This window comes from Corapipo altera, unplaced genomic scaffold (genome assembly GCF_003945725.1).
Source record: "Corapipo altera isolate COAL_440 unplaced genomic scaffold, ASM394572v1 271, whole genome shotgun sequence".
NCBI classification, from domain to species: Eukaryota; Metazoa; Chordata; class Aves; order Passeriformes; family Pipridae; genus Corapipo; species Corapipo altera.
In genome coordinates, this window is record NW_020884935.1 from 1,549,406 (window position 1) to 1,565,670 (window position 16,265).

At 49.4% G+C, this 16,265-nt stretch overlaps 3 protein-coding genes across 4 annotated transcripts in view; 2 read left to right on the forward strand and 1 right to left on the reverse strand.

Moving 5' to 3' along the window:
* The window catches only part of RFLNB (refilin B), a 6,287-nt gene extending 607 nt beyond the window's left edge, over positions 1-5,680 (forward strand). Inside the window, exons 2-4 of the mRNA XM_027660167.1 lie at positions 3-70; positions 1,534-1,643; positions 2,923-5,680. Coding sequence (XP_027515968.1) covers positions 3-70; positions 1,534-1,643; positions 2,923-3,253 — 509 coding nt within the window. The 3' untranslated portion in view covers positions 3,254-5,680. The remainder of the gene's footprint in view (positions 1-2; positions 71-1,533; positions 1,644-2,922) is intronic.
* Positions 5,681-7,527: 1,847 nt separating this feature from the next.
* Positions 7,528-13,182, reverse strand: CUNH17orf97 (chromosome unknown C17orf97 homolog). Its single transcript, XM_027660168.1, is given in 4 exon segments — positions 7,528-7,820; positions 8,675-8,871; positions 10,767-10,776; positions 13,011-13,182. Coding segments are annotated over 4 exon segments (672 nt in total).
* A 66-nt stretch (positions 13,183-13,248) lies between these two features.
* The window catches only part of RPH3AL (rabphilin 3A like (without C2 domains)), a 36,999-nt gene continuing 33,982 nt past the window's right edge, over positions 13,249-16,265 (forward strand). Inside the window, exon 1 of one of the 2 annotated variants that reach the window (XM_027660298.1) lies at positions 13,249-13,333. The gene's annotated coding sequence lies outside the window, so the exon portion shown is untranslated. The remainder of the gene's footprint in view (positions 13,334-16,265) is intronic. The other variant, XM_027660299.1, reaches the window with a different exon arrangement.

The following is a 16,265-nucleotide window of genomic DNA, read 5'->3' on the forward strand; positions in this document are numbered from 1 at the left end:
CTCGGGCAGCCCCGACCGCGCCGCCGCCAACGGGCTGCCGGAGCCCGACCCGCCCGCGCCCTCCGCCGCGGTGAGTACCGGCCCGGCCGCCCCTCGCTGGGTCCCGGGGCCGCCGGACCCTCCCGCCGGGGCCGCGGGCAGGTGCCGGGCCCCGCGCCCCCGGGGAGCGGAGGAGCCGCTGCCCCTCGCACCCCGCCGGGATGCACCGCCCGGGACCCCGCGCTGTCGGCCCCGGCCGCGCTCCGGGCCCCGCAGCATCCCGTGGGAAAAGGGGGGTGGAAACCCGCGGGGGTTACTGGCGGGTCGGCGTGGGAATGGGTTGGGAATAACCGCCCCTGGTTTCCCTCCTTTTCACCGACCTCTCCGGCCGCTTTCGTATTCCTTAAGGGACCTGCACAGGGAGGGATCCCGCCCGGAACCGGGGTCGCGTCAGGGATCCCTTTTACAATGCCTCCAGCTCTGGGGTTGGTTCTTGGTGCAAGGGAATCCCTGTCCCTCCTGCCCCAGGTCGGGGTTGGGACACGGTTGCAATATGTCTTTGAAAATCCCTGCGGAAAGTGAACTCCTGTTTTTCCGCAGTGACCCAGAGTAGGAAGTTTGTGTATAAACTTTGGTTTCAGTTAATAGTATCAGATAGATATGTGCTGGTTTTTTACCAAATGGGTTTTGGATGTGAACGCTGAGCTGTTGTTACAAGTACTTTGGAAACTGCAGATTTAGAGGGAAAATCCCTTTTCTACAGGGGTGCTGCTGTGAGTTTGGAAAAGGCCATAGGAGAATTGTGTGTTGAACCAGAGAGATGCTCACAGCCCCCTTGCCCCTCGTTAGTAAGCACATGTGCAGAGGTGGCTTCAAAAGCACAAGCCCATTGGGTTCCTTCCCTTTGGGGCCACTTTGGGCTGTGGGATGTTTCCGGGCCGGTGTCGGCTCATGGCTCTGGGTGTCCAGGAGAGGAGCACAGGGAAAGTCCATGAATCACCACTCAGTGGGAATGAGTTAATCCTTCCCCACATGCTGTGTGTGAATTAGGTTGGATTTAATGCCTTCAAATAGGAGCCAGGGCGTAGCTGTGAAAGGAGGAGGTTGCTCACGGGAGATGCCCTGCGATGGTTTCCTGCCGCAGTCTGTCCGTGGGCGTCTCGGATGAATCTGGCAAGGAGGGAGCTCTCATACACCCATGTAATGTTAGCTATAAACTGAGTGTGGGCTCATGCAGGGAACAGACTATAGTTCATGCTGCAGAAGCTACGCTGCGCTGAGGGGTTGTACTCCTCTCCCGTTTCCCAGAGTGGCTTCTCTGAATTAAGCTCCCAGAGTCAGGACCTTGCCTTCAAAAGTGCCCCTTGCCATCTCTTGGATGCTGTAGACCAGTGTGGACTCAGGCCTGTGGGATGCACCTGTAGGCAACTCTTGGACTAGCAGATCCTCCTGCACATAAATGTGAACCTCAACAGCTCCGTACCAAGGGATAAATGAATGTCTTTTATTGAGAATACACTGAATTGTAACATAAAACTTTTGCATTTTTTGCAGAATTCCGTGTTCTCCCCCAGCCCTGTTCTCTCCAGCTGCCCTCCAAGATTGTGTCCCTTATCCTTTGGCGAAGGAGTTGAGTTTGACCCTTTACCACCAAAGGAAATAAGGTAAATACTGTGTTACAGTCATCTCGTTTTGAAGGAGTTACAGGAGATAGCACGTAAAGGAGCAGTTAGGCCTTATCAGTGCCTGTGAGTCAAGTTAATTTATTTGCAGAGCTATTGTTCACCGCAGCTGTACATTCCTGGACCTGGACATTTGTACAGGCTGAAGGAGTGTTCAGCCTCTTTTAATCCCACCCATATGGTTGGGTTTGGTTTTTTTTTTTCCCAGGAAGACTTTCTTGTATTTTACTTTCCTGCTTTGATTTCCTTGCACTGCTCCAAAGTTGCCTTTCAACTGACTAACTAGAAGGTAATCATGAGGGAAGAGCTTCAAAGTTCTTTCTAGGACAGTTTTATTAGAGGAAAGGAATTTTGCTCTTGTAACCTCATGGTTTGATAATAAGCACTTTCTATCTTAACAGCTGTGGCTGGTTGTGTGAAATAAAAGGAAAGGTAATATTCAGAGGAGTGCATAATTATTTTTTTTAATGCACTGCATCGCTTCACAGCCTGTGAATTATTCCTTTGAACATCATGATTTGCAGTAATGAGAAATGAAGGCTCCCAGTTGATGACTGTGGAAGCAGAGGTAGGCTGATAAAATCAAACGGAAGCCTAATGCAGGGGAGGGTAGGAAGAATTATGTCTTGGTGTGGGGAAGGAACCTGTGCCGTGGCTGGAACTGGAGGCAGTTAGCACTGTGGAAAAGCCAACACAGAGTTGTCACAGTGTGAAGGAGATGAAAACTTTCTGTTGCAGTCCAGGCACAGGGGATTTTCTCACCGGCAGAGATTGGTGTGCAAAGTGAAGTATTTTCCTGTCAGTTGAATCTTCACAAGTTTGTCTTCAGAGAGTGCCCCGTGCTGGGAGTGATAGCAGAGAACTCCCACGTGACTCCTGGCAGAGCAAAACTGAGAAGATAACGTGTGCTTCCACGGACTTGGCACTCCGAGGAGTCAGGATGTTTATGTGCAAAGCCTAAATGTGGATCTAGGCCCCTGGGTTTAGGAATCTGAAGGAGGTTTGTGGGTTCACAGGGCTCAGGGTTAAAATGATGTACCCAAGGATTGAGAAGGCGTTTGTTAGTGCTGGCAGCTGGGCTGAACAGTGACAGTTCTGGGTGTGCTGCTAACGTAAGGCAAATGTGTGAGTAAGACACCAGCAGGCGTTTCTTGCGTGGTGTGGCAGGTTCGGGGCTGAGGAGCCACCCTGGTGCTGTGCTGCAGAAAACACACCCTGCTGCTGCTGAGCCGAGCTCACACACGTGCCTCTCGTGTTTCAGGTACACGTCCTCCGTGAGATACGACTCGGAGAAGCACTTCATCGACGACGTCTACATGCCCGTGGGCTTGAGCGTGTCCTCCTGCAGCCAGACGGTGATCTGCGTCCCCAACTGCACGTGGCGCAGCTACAAGTCAGAGGTGCACTTCGAGCCCCGCAACAAGCCCCGGCGCTTCACCAGCACCACCATCATCTACCCGAAGCACGCCAAGACTGTGTACACCACCACGCTGGATTACAACTGCCGCAAGACCACGCGGCGGTTCCTGTCCAGCATAGAGCTGGAAACCTCGGAGTACCTCGGGAACGACTGTGTCCTGGATGGTTGCTGACTGCCGGCCTCCTCCCTTGCTCTGATCCATCCCGGCCCCACCCAACGTACTGTGCTAACTCCACTAAGCTAAAGCGGGTACAGACCCTCCTTCCCAGCTCTAAATTCCTGCTTTAAGCATCAGAACGGCCCGAAACGCAGTTTTCTTGTGGGAACATAACTTAGTAAGGGACTTGTTTCTTCGCCTCCAAAGCCGTGAGTTCCCTCCCCTTCCCCGCAGTGCAGTAATCAGGTGAAAATAACGGGAGGTATTTTACCAGAGGAAAAGCTGACAGGTAAGAAAGAACGTGGAATAGTGCCTGGCAGAATCTGTGCCCCATTTGATGCTTTGGGGTGATGTGCAAAAGTAAGGGCAGTTCACTCTCATGCAGAGAATCTACCCGGTCATTTGGTTGCAGATAGCCAGAGCTGTCAGTCATTTCAGTTTAGATCGCAAGAGTGCTTTCTCTAGAAGGACCATCTCCTGGAAATTCCTGGAGAAAGCTAACAGAAAAATCCGGAATTCTGAATTTAACAGGTTACAAAAGCACTATCACATGGCATTCGTGCCTTGGTTGAAGGCGTAAATTGGAAAGAAGAGGAATTCTGAGTAGCACAGGAGATAAACTGCTTTTGCAGCTTCAGGCAAATTCGGGCAATTCCAATTCTTTGGATGAACAGCGCGATGTATCCTCTGTCCTTACGACTTCAGCAGCGCAGTTGTCCATGCAACACACATCTGTGTGAGCGTAGCAGGACTTGTACCAAAGATTAAAATTATCCAGGCCAAAAATCATCCCCGGGTTGTTGGAAAGTCGGGTCTTGACAATGGGGAGGTGGAAAAAACCGCAAGTGCCTTGTTTTTACCGACATGGAACTGTCTGCTCTGAGGGAGCTCTAACCAGGCAAGTTTCAGATAATGTTTACACAGGGACCTAGAACGGCAAAGGAGGTGCTGGGATGGGGTGTGAGACGCTGTCGTGGCGGGGGTTGTGAGGAGGGCGATGGTAGCAAAGGACGGGCAGGTTTTTAGCGCATAGCGAAATCCAGGGCTGTGGCTCTGCTTCACCCGCTGAGCTTCTCTGTGTCCTCGCTGGACTTTGGTATCCGGGATGTCACTGGAGTGGGGTAGACTGTCTGTAGGTGCCGAATAACCCCTCCAGTCCCAAGTGCATGCTGAGTTTGGGGACCAAAGGGAATAGCTTCAGGCACCATGAACGTCTGTCTGGATGTTATGTGCGTTAGTTTATCGTGTGCTTTGATGGAAATAAGACAGAGGGGTTTCCTTCTTTTCCCAAATTTTTTTTCCCTGTACTGATGGAGCGCAGTGTAGTGTGGAGAGCATTTGCTTTGGGGGGCAGGTGTTACTTGGGGAGTAATCTCCCGGAAACACCTGGTCAACTTGTCTTAGCTGGGCACAGCTTTTCCACATGTTCCAAAACTCCTCGGAGGTGTGGGTCACTGTGTGGTGCAACACCAGTCCTGGAGCTGCTTTTAAGGAGGGCTTAGGTAGTGCATGGCCCCAAGGGTGAGTTTTGTCAGTGGTGAGTTAAACCTCAGGAGCCTGTTCTTGAGCTGTACTTAACACGTGTTTGTGCAAGTGCGATGAGTGGTGTGGAAGTGCAATCCAGGGAACAGAAACGATTTGGGAGATGAAGAATGCAGCAGGAAGGAAGCCTTCAGTTTGTATGGTTTGGGTTGGGGTTGTTGTTGTTGTTGTTGTTGTCATGGTTTTTTACTTATTTATTAGCTCAGAACAGAACATCCTTAACCTTTGGTACTTGCCTCTGCGATCCCAAACCAGCTCCAGGAGGACACAGTCAGGTAGGCAGCACTCCGGAGTTAAGAGCAGCACGATGTTGTTATCAAACACGTTGGTTTCAGACTACAGTATTGAGGAGATGTGTCTTAAGTTCATGTTGCAATTCCCCCCTAAATGTTGCCCCAAGATGTACTTGTGGTGCAACGGAAGGCACAACTCACCCCGGAGCGTGCGGGGTTTCCAACGGACAGAGTCCCCTGTGGGAAAGCTGTTGCACCATTGCTTTGCTGTTTCTTGTACCTTGCTCCAGAAACACCTGGTTGGACACGGGACACTGGAAGGACGTGGACCCTGAATTGCTCTGACAACGCTCTTCCAGTGAATTTATTTGCAGGAGGTCTAAGAGGAGGTGGTTTTAAGTTGTAATCATTAGTTGTCCCTAGTTAGAAACAAAGTGACCCTTAGGCTATAAAGCACCTGATTTTTATAAAGCAAGCAAACTTAAATATGTACCTCTTAAACATATTTTAATTGGTAGAGATACCTTTTAAATTATTTATGTTCCAACATTTGCAAAGCTCTGATTAGCTCTGTGCAAGTGTTCTGATGTCTGTGATGTTTCTCACCCCCTCCTTCTGACTTTCAATTTGTCTTTTACTTCATTGGTAATAAATGATCTGAAAACCATCCTGTGGGGAAGTCTCTTTATTTTTCATTCAAAGCTTTTCAGTGTTTATTGTGGTAGTTACTTAGAAATAAATACATAATATGTCTTGCCAATCCCAGCTCTCCTCCTTTCTCTTCTGTCATGTGTTACTGTTGTTTACATATTCTGGGAGGGTGTTTCCTATATAAAACTCTCTATATTAAAAAAAACCCCCAAACCAATGCCAAATGTTGTGGCTTTGTCAGTTTAGTAAGACACTGATTAAGTGCTTTGAAGACAGCTGAAAATCCTCTCCAGTACGTGTTTGAGCCGTTCATCTGGTACAGTTTTATTTTTAAAGAGAGTTTCTGGTATGGATTTCAGCATATCCTATAAGTGAAGAACTAATCCCTTTCAAATATAACACGTATTTAACCGGGCGGGAATTTACTTTTAAAATGTCGATGCTCAAATGCTACATTAATAAACACAGCATAAAAATAAGACTGAAATGTGTTGCTCATTAAACTTTATAAAAACAGAATAGAAGGTTATAAACTATTGTGTTGAGAGAAACGCTGTGGTGTTTTTCTGGATGCTTAATCTGCTCTTCCAACCTTTCTGAATTTGCAGGCGTGCTGATTTTGTTAGTGACTCCGGCAGGGTAGAAGCGGATGCAATTGAACATCAGTTAATTAATTCCTAATGGGATTTTTTTGCTTACTTTTTATTGTTCATCTGGTTATCTGCTTGCGAAAAGCTCCAGAGTTGCACGTAATGACATTATTGGAATCTGGGGAGCTGTGAAGCCACTGCTCCTGCGAAAGGCTGTGCGAGCATTTGGGTATCCTGCAGTGCTTAAAGTATTAAACAGGGGAAAAGCCAAATATAAACATCAATTCTGTATAAAAGAGTCTATTGGAAGAGCCATTAAGAAGAAACTTTTTAAAATCGCAACAGTGTCTTCCAGGGGGGTTTCAGGGAAACTTTCTCTCCTTTCACATGTGTCACCCAACTTCCAGATACTTCCCTTAGCATGGCCTGGGCTGTTTTCCTCAAGTATTGTCATAACACTCTGTATGAAAGTTCCTTTACTATGAGAATTTGAAGTAGGGAAGTAAAAGGCAGCTGACTGCTGGACATAATTTTTAATTCATATTGTCCAAATGGGTTTCTAGTTGCTACCCAGATATGCCAAGGATAACCCTGTTATGGATGTGCTCCGTTTTTCTTGTCCATCTGTTGTGCTTCTCCAGAACATCACATCTGAGGGTCTGATACAATGAATTTTTATTAAAAAGTGGAATACTGCATCTAACAATTGGATCACAAGCCAGGAGGTGAGGGCTGGATTCCCATCCTGACTTTGCAGCTTGCTCAGTCTTGAGTAAGATAAGTCTGTGTGCCTGCAAATCATTTCAGCCTCCAGACAAGGTGTCTGGTCCCTCAGCTGCCCACAGACCAGCAATGGACAACGGGAATACCTGGAAAGCCCAGGTGTAATGCAGTGAGTATTATCTTGAAATTAAACTAACAGCAGTAACTAGAGACGCTCCAGGACAAACAGGCAGCGTGGAAAGGAGCACTTTTAATTGCTGGGAGCAATCTGAGTTGCACCCCTATTTTAACAAACAGGTTGGTTTGTTTCTACAATATAAATGATATAGACAGTGAGTAGTCAGTATGAAGCTGCAGAAGTCATTGAGATTTTTGGGTGGCACCCCTGGTGCAGCTCAGAGGCTGTGCCAGCTCGTTCAGGACCAGTTCACACTCGCTTTTCCAGAGAATAACAGCAGCAATCCTCCGTACCTGCTGTGTGATGGCTGGGATGGAGCGATGGGGAATGCCTGGCAGCTGGGCACAGCTCAGCAGGGTGGATACACAACTCCTACCATTTCCTTCTGTTCACCTCACAGACACTCAGCCTTTCCTCCTCTGCTTCGGGATCCTCAGGAATCCCATCCCATCAAAGGCTTTCTTGAAGCTGAGCTGAAAGACCTTCCTCTGCTTGACTAGAATCCAAAATGGTGGAAGCTGATGCCATGACCTTTGTTATTTCTGCATCTTCCTGATTCTCCTCTGCAGTACCTTGGGCTGAGTCAGGGTTCCTCCTGGGACTTGAGATTTTAAGCACTGGAGGGGAGTGGGCCCGCTGCTTTCTGCTTTTGTGGTGGTGTTTATCTGTTAAAGTGATAAATGCTGTTAGCAAAACTGTAAGCAGTGCCTCTGAGGCTCTCCTGCTTATTTCATAAAAAGAATGATGAAAAAACTGCTTGCCCTGCCTTCATGTGGCCATTAATAAGAAACCAAATCTACAGGAAAATATTAATGGCCCAAAAATCTTATTTTAAGTGGGAAATATATATTTTTCCAATTGGCTAACTTAGCGATTCTCACACCTGTAAAATGTATTTATGGAGGCTGTTAATGCATTAATAGCACTTCTGCAATGGCATCAAGTTCACTGGGCTTGCCTGAATCTATTTAGGCAGGAAATTGATTCTTAGTTGTTGGGGATTTTTTTAAGCTGTTATCCATTTATGCAGCAAGCCATGTGATTTTTTTTAATAGTATAATTTCTGGAAACTCTCAGGCACCTTTTGTACTAAGATACTGGAAGTGAATGGAAGTATTCCTTAACATGGAAGGAATTACATGGAAATTAGCCTCCCCTCTCTGTAGTTTTAACAACCACTCACCCCCACTGATGGGAACTTAGAGCAGGGACGTGACTCACGCCCCTGGAACGGTGAATATTTAAACAAATATACTGTAGCTCACCAAAAGAAAACCACTAAATATTTACAGCATCCCGAATCTCAGGCAGTTTATGAAATTTCCTACTTCCTGACAGATGCCTTATGCCTCCTACTGCTTATGTGGTGTAGTTACATGCACTCAATATTTTTTTTTTTGATAGATTCGTAGCTACATGTGAAACTATGTGTATGAACGGGCTACAGGTTCAGTAAAAGGTTTTAAAGAACCATCTGTGGTTTCCTGGGAAGGGCTGTTTTTTTTTCTCTCCAGCTCACCTGCCCTCCTGGTGGTGATGGTGGTGGAGGTGGTGCTTCCTCGTGCTGGCTTCTTTCTCTGTGGTGGCTTCGTGCCAGCCCCGGGTGGTGGAGGGGGTCCTGGGCAACCCCTTGCCCTCCACTGCCTGCCCACGCTGCTCTCCTGCCCAAGGGACCTGCAGCCACCCTGGCATGGCCTCCCAGAGCTGACATCCAGCCTGGAATGCAGCAGGGGAAGGGAGGTCAGCAGCCCTGGCATGGCCTGTCTGTGACCCCTCTCCATCTTCCTTCCCCTCAGGGCCTTCCCCCTCCACCTCTCCTCAGGTTCTGCCCTTCCATCTTCCCCCTACCTCAGTGCCTTCTCCCTCCACCTCCTTCTCACTCCTTTCCCTTCCACCTCACCTTTTCCCTTCACCTCTCCTACTGCCAGGTACATGAGAACCAGTTCCCGAGGCAGCAACAGCTCTCCCAAGGTTTTTGGGGCTGGTGCACCCTCAGGCTCCTGCCCTTGCTGTGTGTGGTGGTGGGAAGTGCTGCAACACCCTCACAGTGAGGGAGATCAGCACCTCTCCTTCAGAGGTGAACCCGGACGAAAACCATGCGAGCTCCAGGAACAGCTGCTGAAGCAACACTCCTCTTATTTGTCATTCTCTCCCTGGGAATAATAAGTGGTTTAATCCTCTTTGGGTTTTTTCTTGCCCTCCCTGCCTCTTCCCTTCTCTCCTTCTCATCTATTTAGACGTGAAGCTTGGCAGGTGCTGGCGGTTGCATTCGGACAGGTTATGATGGAATCAGGCTCCCAGAGGCTGCTCCCACGGCTGATCCCACACCGACTGTCGCTAATGGTCTGATTCCATGGCATCAGCAGCAGGGGTTCTCACTGATAGTTATTGCTGATGCTGTACTGCAGCCAGAAGGTCCCCCCAAAGCCTGCGTGTGGATAAAAGGGATGGTGACACAGGGCAAAAGACAAGGAAAATGACAACGGCAGTGATGGGATGTAAATAATTCATCCAGACTGAGAAGTGAGTGTGATATTTTTGGAGAACAGCTGAGGGAAGGGGATTACTTGTTGTTAATGACAAGTGGGGGTTGTCATTAATTTTGTCATGATAAAACCTGACTTGCCAGCCAAAATTAGAGCCCAGTGGGAGTGGCTGAGCTACACACAAAGAAAACATTCTGACAGCTCCTCGCTGGAATAGCAGGATGGACAGGACCGATGTTCTCCTGGTTAACCTGCCCTTTCTGCTGCTGCAGGAGGCCGGGAAGATGCTGGGTTGTGAGGTGCCCCTGGGAGCAGATAATTTTGTTCTGAAAGGGCATCACCCCCAGGCAAATCTTGGTGCACTTTTTGACTTCAAATGCAACTACACTGAGAAATTCCTCTAGATTTCCCCATGGAACCAGTTTATTCCCAAATGTGCATCATTTTCCTGTGCCACAGAGGCACGGAAGCTGTGTATAGTCTTACCACTTGGGCTACTAGAGGAAGTCTTGTGAAGTGGTATTGTGGATGCTGTAGGCTTAACACGAACAAGGAAAGGGGAATTAGACCTGAGCCTTGCCCTTGCAAGGGAAATGTGATCAGAATTTGGAATTATTCTTTAAAACAGGTCAAAATAAGCAACCTAATTTGCTATGAAGCATCAATATTCTTTCAACGCTTGCTTTGTCTTGTATCCTTGAGCAGGTGTGCCTCACAGACAAGATTTTTTTGGTTCAGATTAGGGACAGAATCATTGACATTTTTATTAAGGAATGGTAATTAGATGGGTGAATACAAATTGAATCAGAGGATTGCAATCAGAGTAACAGCTTGGAGAAAATCCCTGGCCTTCTTGCTGTGAATTGTGAAGCAGCTAGACCGAGCTGGAGCAGTCAGGGGGATGGGGAAGCAGTGCCAAACAGCCCTGGCTGAGGCAGATCCTCCCCAGTTGTCAGCCTGTGTCCCTGGAAAATGGTCATTCGGAGACAAGCAGAGGGCCAGTTTGGCCTTTGGTTCCTCTGTGAGTTTAAAATAGCTCATAATTAATATTATTTGAGTATTAAAATGCTAATTGTCCACCTGGACCCCATGTGCAAATGCTTAATAGAGAATGAGAGCCCTCACCTGAAGGACCCTGTGATAAAACAGAGATTACAGCCAAGCTGTGGGAAGCAGAGAATGGGAGCCCAGACCCTGCTTATGAGCCCAGTGTCCAAACTGGGAATAATTTCCTGTAGCTCTCCAGGATTGTTACATTTTGGATCCTTTTGGTGTACAGTAGGGCTGCTTTTAAACACCTGCAGTTCTTCTGAGGGACAACTTCACACCCACGAGTTTAGCAGCTCTCCAGAAAAGGTGATTTTTTTTTTATTTTCCATCTTTGGAAGGATGTGCCGGTCCGAGGGTGACACAGGAGGCTGTTCCTGGTGTGCCAGTGTGTGCTGAGCTGAGAGGAGATGGGATCAGCTCAGGGCACCCACGGTGCCCCTGTCAGCAGCACTGGGAGGCCTGCAGGAGGAGGGGGAGAGGGTTGTTCTCTGTTACTGTCCTTGTCACATTTAAAACCTCAGGCAGCTGAGATCTGGTGAATAATTCACTGAAACTCATCATCAATAAAAGAGTGGTTTTGAAGGGTCCTTCGGGTGGAATTGGCAGTGCTGAGAAACGAGTATATTAAAAATTGACTTTGTGCTATGAAAGATCAAACTCGTATTTAGCCTTTAAATATTTTTTAATGTAATGTCATATTTATTCTCTCTGACTCCAGTTACCAGGGCCCAGCCTTGCAGTCAGACTCCGAAGATTCTGTGGTTCTGTGAGGATCCTGATGAGCAAATTCAGCAGCAGAAGGGATGCAGGCTCTGAGATGTGCCATTTCCCCGCCAGTACAGGTGGTTAAATAAGGTAATTTATCTTTTTCCTGAAGTTGGCTGAACCGTGTGTTGAATTTATTTATATTATTGACTGTGGAGGAACTACCCTGGTGTGAAATGTCATCGTCAAGTGCTTTCTTCCACAGAAATCCAGGCTCTGTGTTCATGCAAACTGCTTCCTCTGATGTAGTTTTCAACAGTTGCCTAAACCAAAAAGCAAAATATATGCTCAGACTTGAATTCCATTTAAGTGAAAGGTGACTGAGGGTCCCTCAGCTTCTCTTGAGGTCTGGTGGATGTGTGGAAATGATGGGGCTTGTAGGGCCTGCAGATTTCTCAAGAGCAGGCTCTGAACAGAGAGTGAAAACACAGGCTGAGGATTTATCTTCTCTTCCTTTCTCTTTTCTTCCTGTCAGATGGCAAATTTACTCACAGCATCCATTGGACATTTAGACAGTAACGAGCCTGAATTTCTGTGTTCTCGGGCTTGTCCTTGGGCTTGTGCAAAGGACTAATTGTGTTCCTGTGACGTTCTGTTGACTCACTGCATGATCCCAGGTTGTCTCTTCAGAAGACCAAATTTTGCTGCTGTTACCAGCAAATGTTATTGGGATCACTCAGCAGATTTGGACCCTTCAGTTTTAAAATTTCCAAGCTCCCCATGGCTGTCCTGGGGCTGACTTGGCAAGTCACCTTTTGTTCTTGGTTTGAACATTTTTTTCTTACCCCTGAAAAGTTAATTTTTGTGCTGAGCTTCCATTTTTCTGTGATTTGTTTGTTTGTTTCTTAAGGTGTGGGGGTTTTTTTGTTTGTTTAACTTCGAGGTCTTGAGTTTGGGGGTTTTTGTTTGGTTTTTATGGTTTTTAGAAGGTTTGTTTTGTTTGGGTAGGTTTGTGTTTGGGGCTTTTGTTTGGTTGGGTTTTTTGTTTAGTTGGAGGTTGTTTCACTTGTTTCTGTTTTGAGGGTGGGGTTTCTTGGTATTGTTTTGGAGAATTCCTTGTTTGGGGTTTCTTCGGGTTTGTTTTGGTACGGCCTTTCCTTGTTTATAGTTTGCTGCTTTTCTTCCCCATGGGTGTTTTGGGACACACATGTGGCAGTGCTCGCTGCCCTGCTCTGCTCCCAGCACAAATCTGGCTGTGCCCACAACCCCTCCAGCCTCTCCCAGCGCACATCTGGCTGTGCCTGTATCCCTGCCACCCCTTCTCGGCGCACATCTGGAGGTGCCCAGAGCCCCACACAGGCCCCGGTGCACAGCTGGTGTGCCCACATCCCCACTCCCAATGCACATCTGGCTGTGCCCACATCCCCGCCGGCCGCTCCCAGAGCACATCTGGTCGTGCCCACATCCCCCTCGGCCTGTCCCGGCGCACATCTGGCTTGTGCTTGAATCCTCCCCACCCTCTCCCGGCGCACCTCTGGCGGTGCCCACATCCCCTCCGGCCGCTCCCAGCACACACACATCTGTGCCTGCATCCCCGCTCCTCTCCCGGCGCACCTCTGGCGGTGCCCGGAGCCCCGCACAAGTCCCGGCGCACATCTGGCTGTGCCTGAACCCCCTCCGGCCAGCCCCAGCCGCACATCTGTCCGCGCTCCCGGCGCGCCTCTGGCGGTGCCCGCATCCCCTCCGGCCGCTCCCGGCGCACACACACATCCACCCGTGCCCGCATCCCCCGTCGGGGCCGGTCGGTGGCCGCCAGGGGACGCGCGGGGGGCGGGCGGGGGCGGTGCGGGAGCGCTCCGGGTTCGCTCCGTTTCCGCCTCGTCCCGCCGGGGCAGCGGCGGCTCCGCGGAGCGGCCGCGACCGAGGCCCGAGCTCAGGTGGGTGCGCGGGGGGAGCCGCGCCGGGGAGCAGGCGGGGCGGCTCGGCTCAGCTGAGCTTACTTTAGCTTAGCTTAGTTTAAGCTCGGCTCGGCTCGGCGCGGCTCTGCCGGGGCCTCACGGGCGCTCCGGGCGGAGTTTGAGCAGAGTTTCAGGGCTCGGTCCCTACCGGCTGCCAGGTACGTGTCGCTCCATGGAAAGGGCCGTGCCCGTGGGTACGGGTGGGCTGGGACCGGGGAGCTTTGAGGAGGGGCCTGGGCACTCGGAGCTGGCGCTCTACAGGTGGGAGAGTCTCTGTGAAAGGCTGCGGAGAGAGGAACAGCGGGGTGAGCTGATCGCCTGGATGTGCCCTGTGCAGCCTCCTCTGGGGGTTGGGTGATCTCCAGAGGTCCCCTCCCACCCCAGCCGTTCTGTGAATTCAGGTGGAATTCAGCCCCCTGAAGTGGCAAAGGTGTGGAGGGAAACAAGCCCGAAGTGGGAGGTTAAAAGTGATGTGCTCCTTGGAAAAAATTATCAGCCACGTCTGTCTGGGCTCCCGCGTGTCGCGTGGTGGGGACAGCCACGTGCACCTGATGCAGGATGGATTGCTGTGGTTCTTGGGCACTCTGGCACAGGGTGGTGGTGCTGTTGTATGTGCCCACCTCAGAGTTTTTGGTTTGCTTCAGGTTGGGTCAGGTACTTCCAGGGCCTGCTCAGAGTCCATGATTTTTCTTTTTGCTTGTACCAACAAAGGGTGATAAAGGTCTTTGAAGTGGCCGTGCTTGTGTTGTTCAAAAGCTTCCTAGGATGCCTAAAACCAGTACTGTACCTTAAGGATGCTGAGAAAGGCTATTTCATCCTCCACATGTGTTGGCAGGCCTGTGGCTCAGAGCTGTGCTGGACAGGGAGTTTTTGGCAAGGCCTGGGGTCAGGCTGCTCAGCAGAGTTCCTCCACTGGCCCTGAGCTGTGCTTTTCCTGCTTCACTTGAGGTTACCTGTGGAACAGGCTGGCATGTGGTTCTTCTGCAAGGGATTCCTTGACAAACACGGGCCTGTGGTTGCCTACTATGTCCAATTTTTTCTAAGAAACCTGATGCTTCTCTGGAGGCCGGGAGGTGCGGATTGCAGCTCAGCTAAGGCCTCCTGAGGTTTTTAGCATATCAGAATAGTGAAATGAGTTTCTCTAATTGGCCGTTTAGATGCTAATTTGCTTCTCCTAGGCCTATGCCAGATCAACCTGCCCCAGAACGTGAGTCAGAAAGAGCCTGCTGTCTTCATGAATTATTCACTTTGCATAATGCACCTGCCTGGCTGGAGATCAGGAGGAAATAAGTCCAAAGTCTGATAAATAAAGATACACCTTGGCAGGTGGAACAGTGCTGGCTTTTCTCCCCAGCATCACAGGGTGCTGGGGCGCTGAAGACTGATTTTCTTGGGCAAAAACTATTTTTTTTATAGCTTACCATATATCAAGTAGCCACACTAACAAGTGCCTCTCATTAATAAAGGGTTGTTGGTACTGTATGTCGGCTTTCCTGTAGAGCTGATTTTATCTTCCCACTTGTAGGACTGGCAGGGACCTCCAGGGCATTGTATTTTATAAACTCTTTATAAGCTCCATCCTAAAAGCAGTTAGGCTTCTTGTCACTGCTGCCAGGATTGGGAAGCAGCTCTGGTGTATGGAAACATTCTTTGTTTTCCTCTCAAACCTCATCCTTACTTGTTCCTTTGCCAACTTGGCCTTATGTGATAACGACACCTCTCAGTTGCTGTGTGCTGCAGCCAGTTGGTGTTTAATTTGGTCTGGGCCAACCAGAATTGACTACTGAATGAGGCTTTGAATGAGGTTGTGCCTGTTTTGCTGGCGCTGATGCTGCTTAGATTGAGCTTTCATGGTGAGACAGACTGGAAAAAGTCTGTCGATTGGGTTCTTAAGTTGTTGTCCCAAAGCTTGCCAAGGCTTTGTGGTGTTTATTTGGACATTGTGTTTTGGCCCAAGCCACAGAGCTGCGAGTCAAGTCTGATTGCGTTGGATTCTTTGTGTCTCTTGGCTCTCCCTCGGCTGCTGAGGGTTTGTGCTGCTGTGAGGATTTGTAAGGAATGACAAAAGGCTGTTCCTCAGCTGTGCCCCTGTGCCTGGGTGTCTCCCTGCCTGAGAGAGGGGAGCAGGAGATGATGGGGATCACTTGGCTCCACTCTTGTGCTTCCTGCCTGCTTAGCCCTTATTAAAATCATTTTATAGCATTTTATTGATGCTTACAGCAGGCTCCTGTGCCACTGAAGGGGCTGACTAACTGCTAGATGTAGGTGTGAATGGGCAGTTCAAAGTGGGTTGTGTGTGAGAAAAACTTCTATAAAGCCCTGATTCAGCCAGCACTTGTACAGCCACAGTTACTGCCCTGCTCTGGCTCTGAGACTTGGCCAGATCTTCAAAGTCAAGTGCGTGCCTTCTGCCACGTTTCGACAGCCCCGAGGCTTATTCTGTCGCTTCAAAACAGCCGTGTGCTTTGAAATACAACCGTGGCACTGGGATCTTTAAATCACGAGGGGAAGACCTGCGTCTGGAGTAAATGGCCTTTCCCTGCTTGCTCGCCCTTGTCTCCCCGGTGTCTGGGAGGAAAAGGGACGGGCCGGTGGGCGGGAGGCAGGGGCTGGGTTAACCTTATCAATCTCCGCCAGTCATTTACCCTCTGTCATAGCAACACGAGCAAACACTCACTTAGTTGCTAAGGTTTCCCGGGGATAATGGGGTCTGGTGAGCTGAGCAGAGAGTAATTACGCTGCTTCTTTGAGGGAGCAGCCGCTAAAAGGAAAAACAGCCCAGCAGGTACCTGATGCAAACTGGGAGTCCTGGGGGAGGTGACGCCCTGGAAGCAGGCGGGTTAATTACACCGGCACAGCACGCCTTGGGAACTGGGGACTTGTCCCTGGCCAACTGTTTAATTTTGATTTT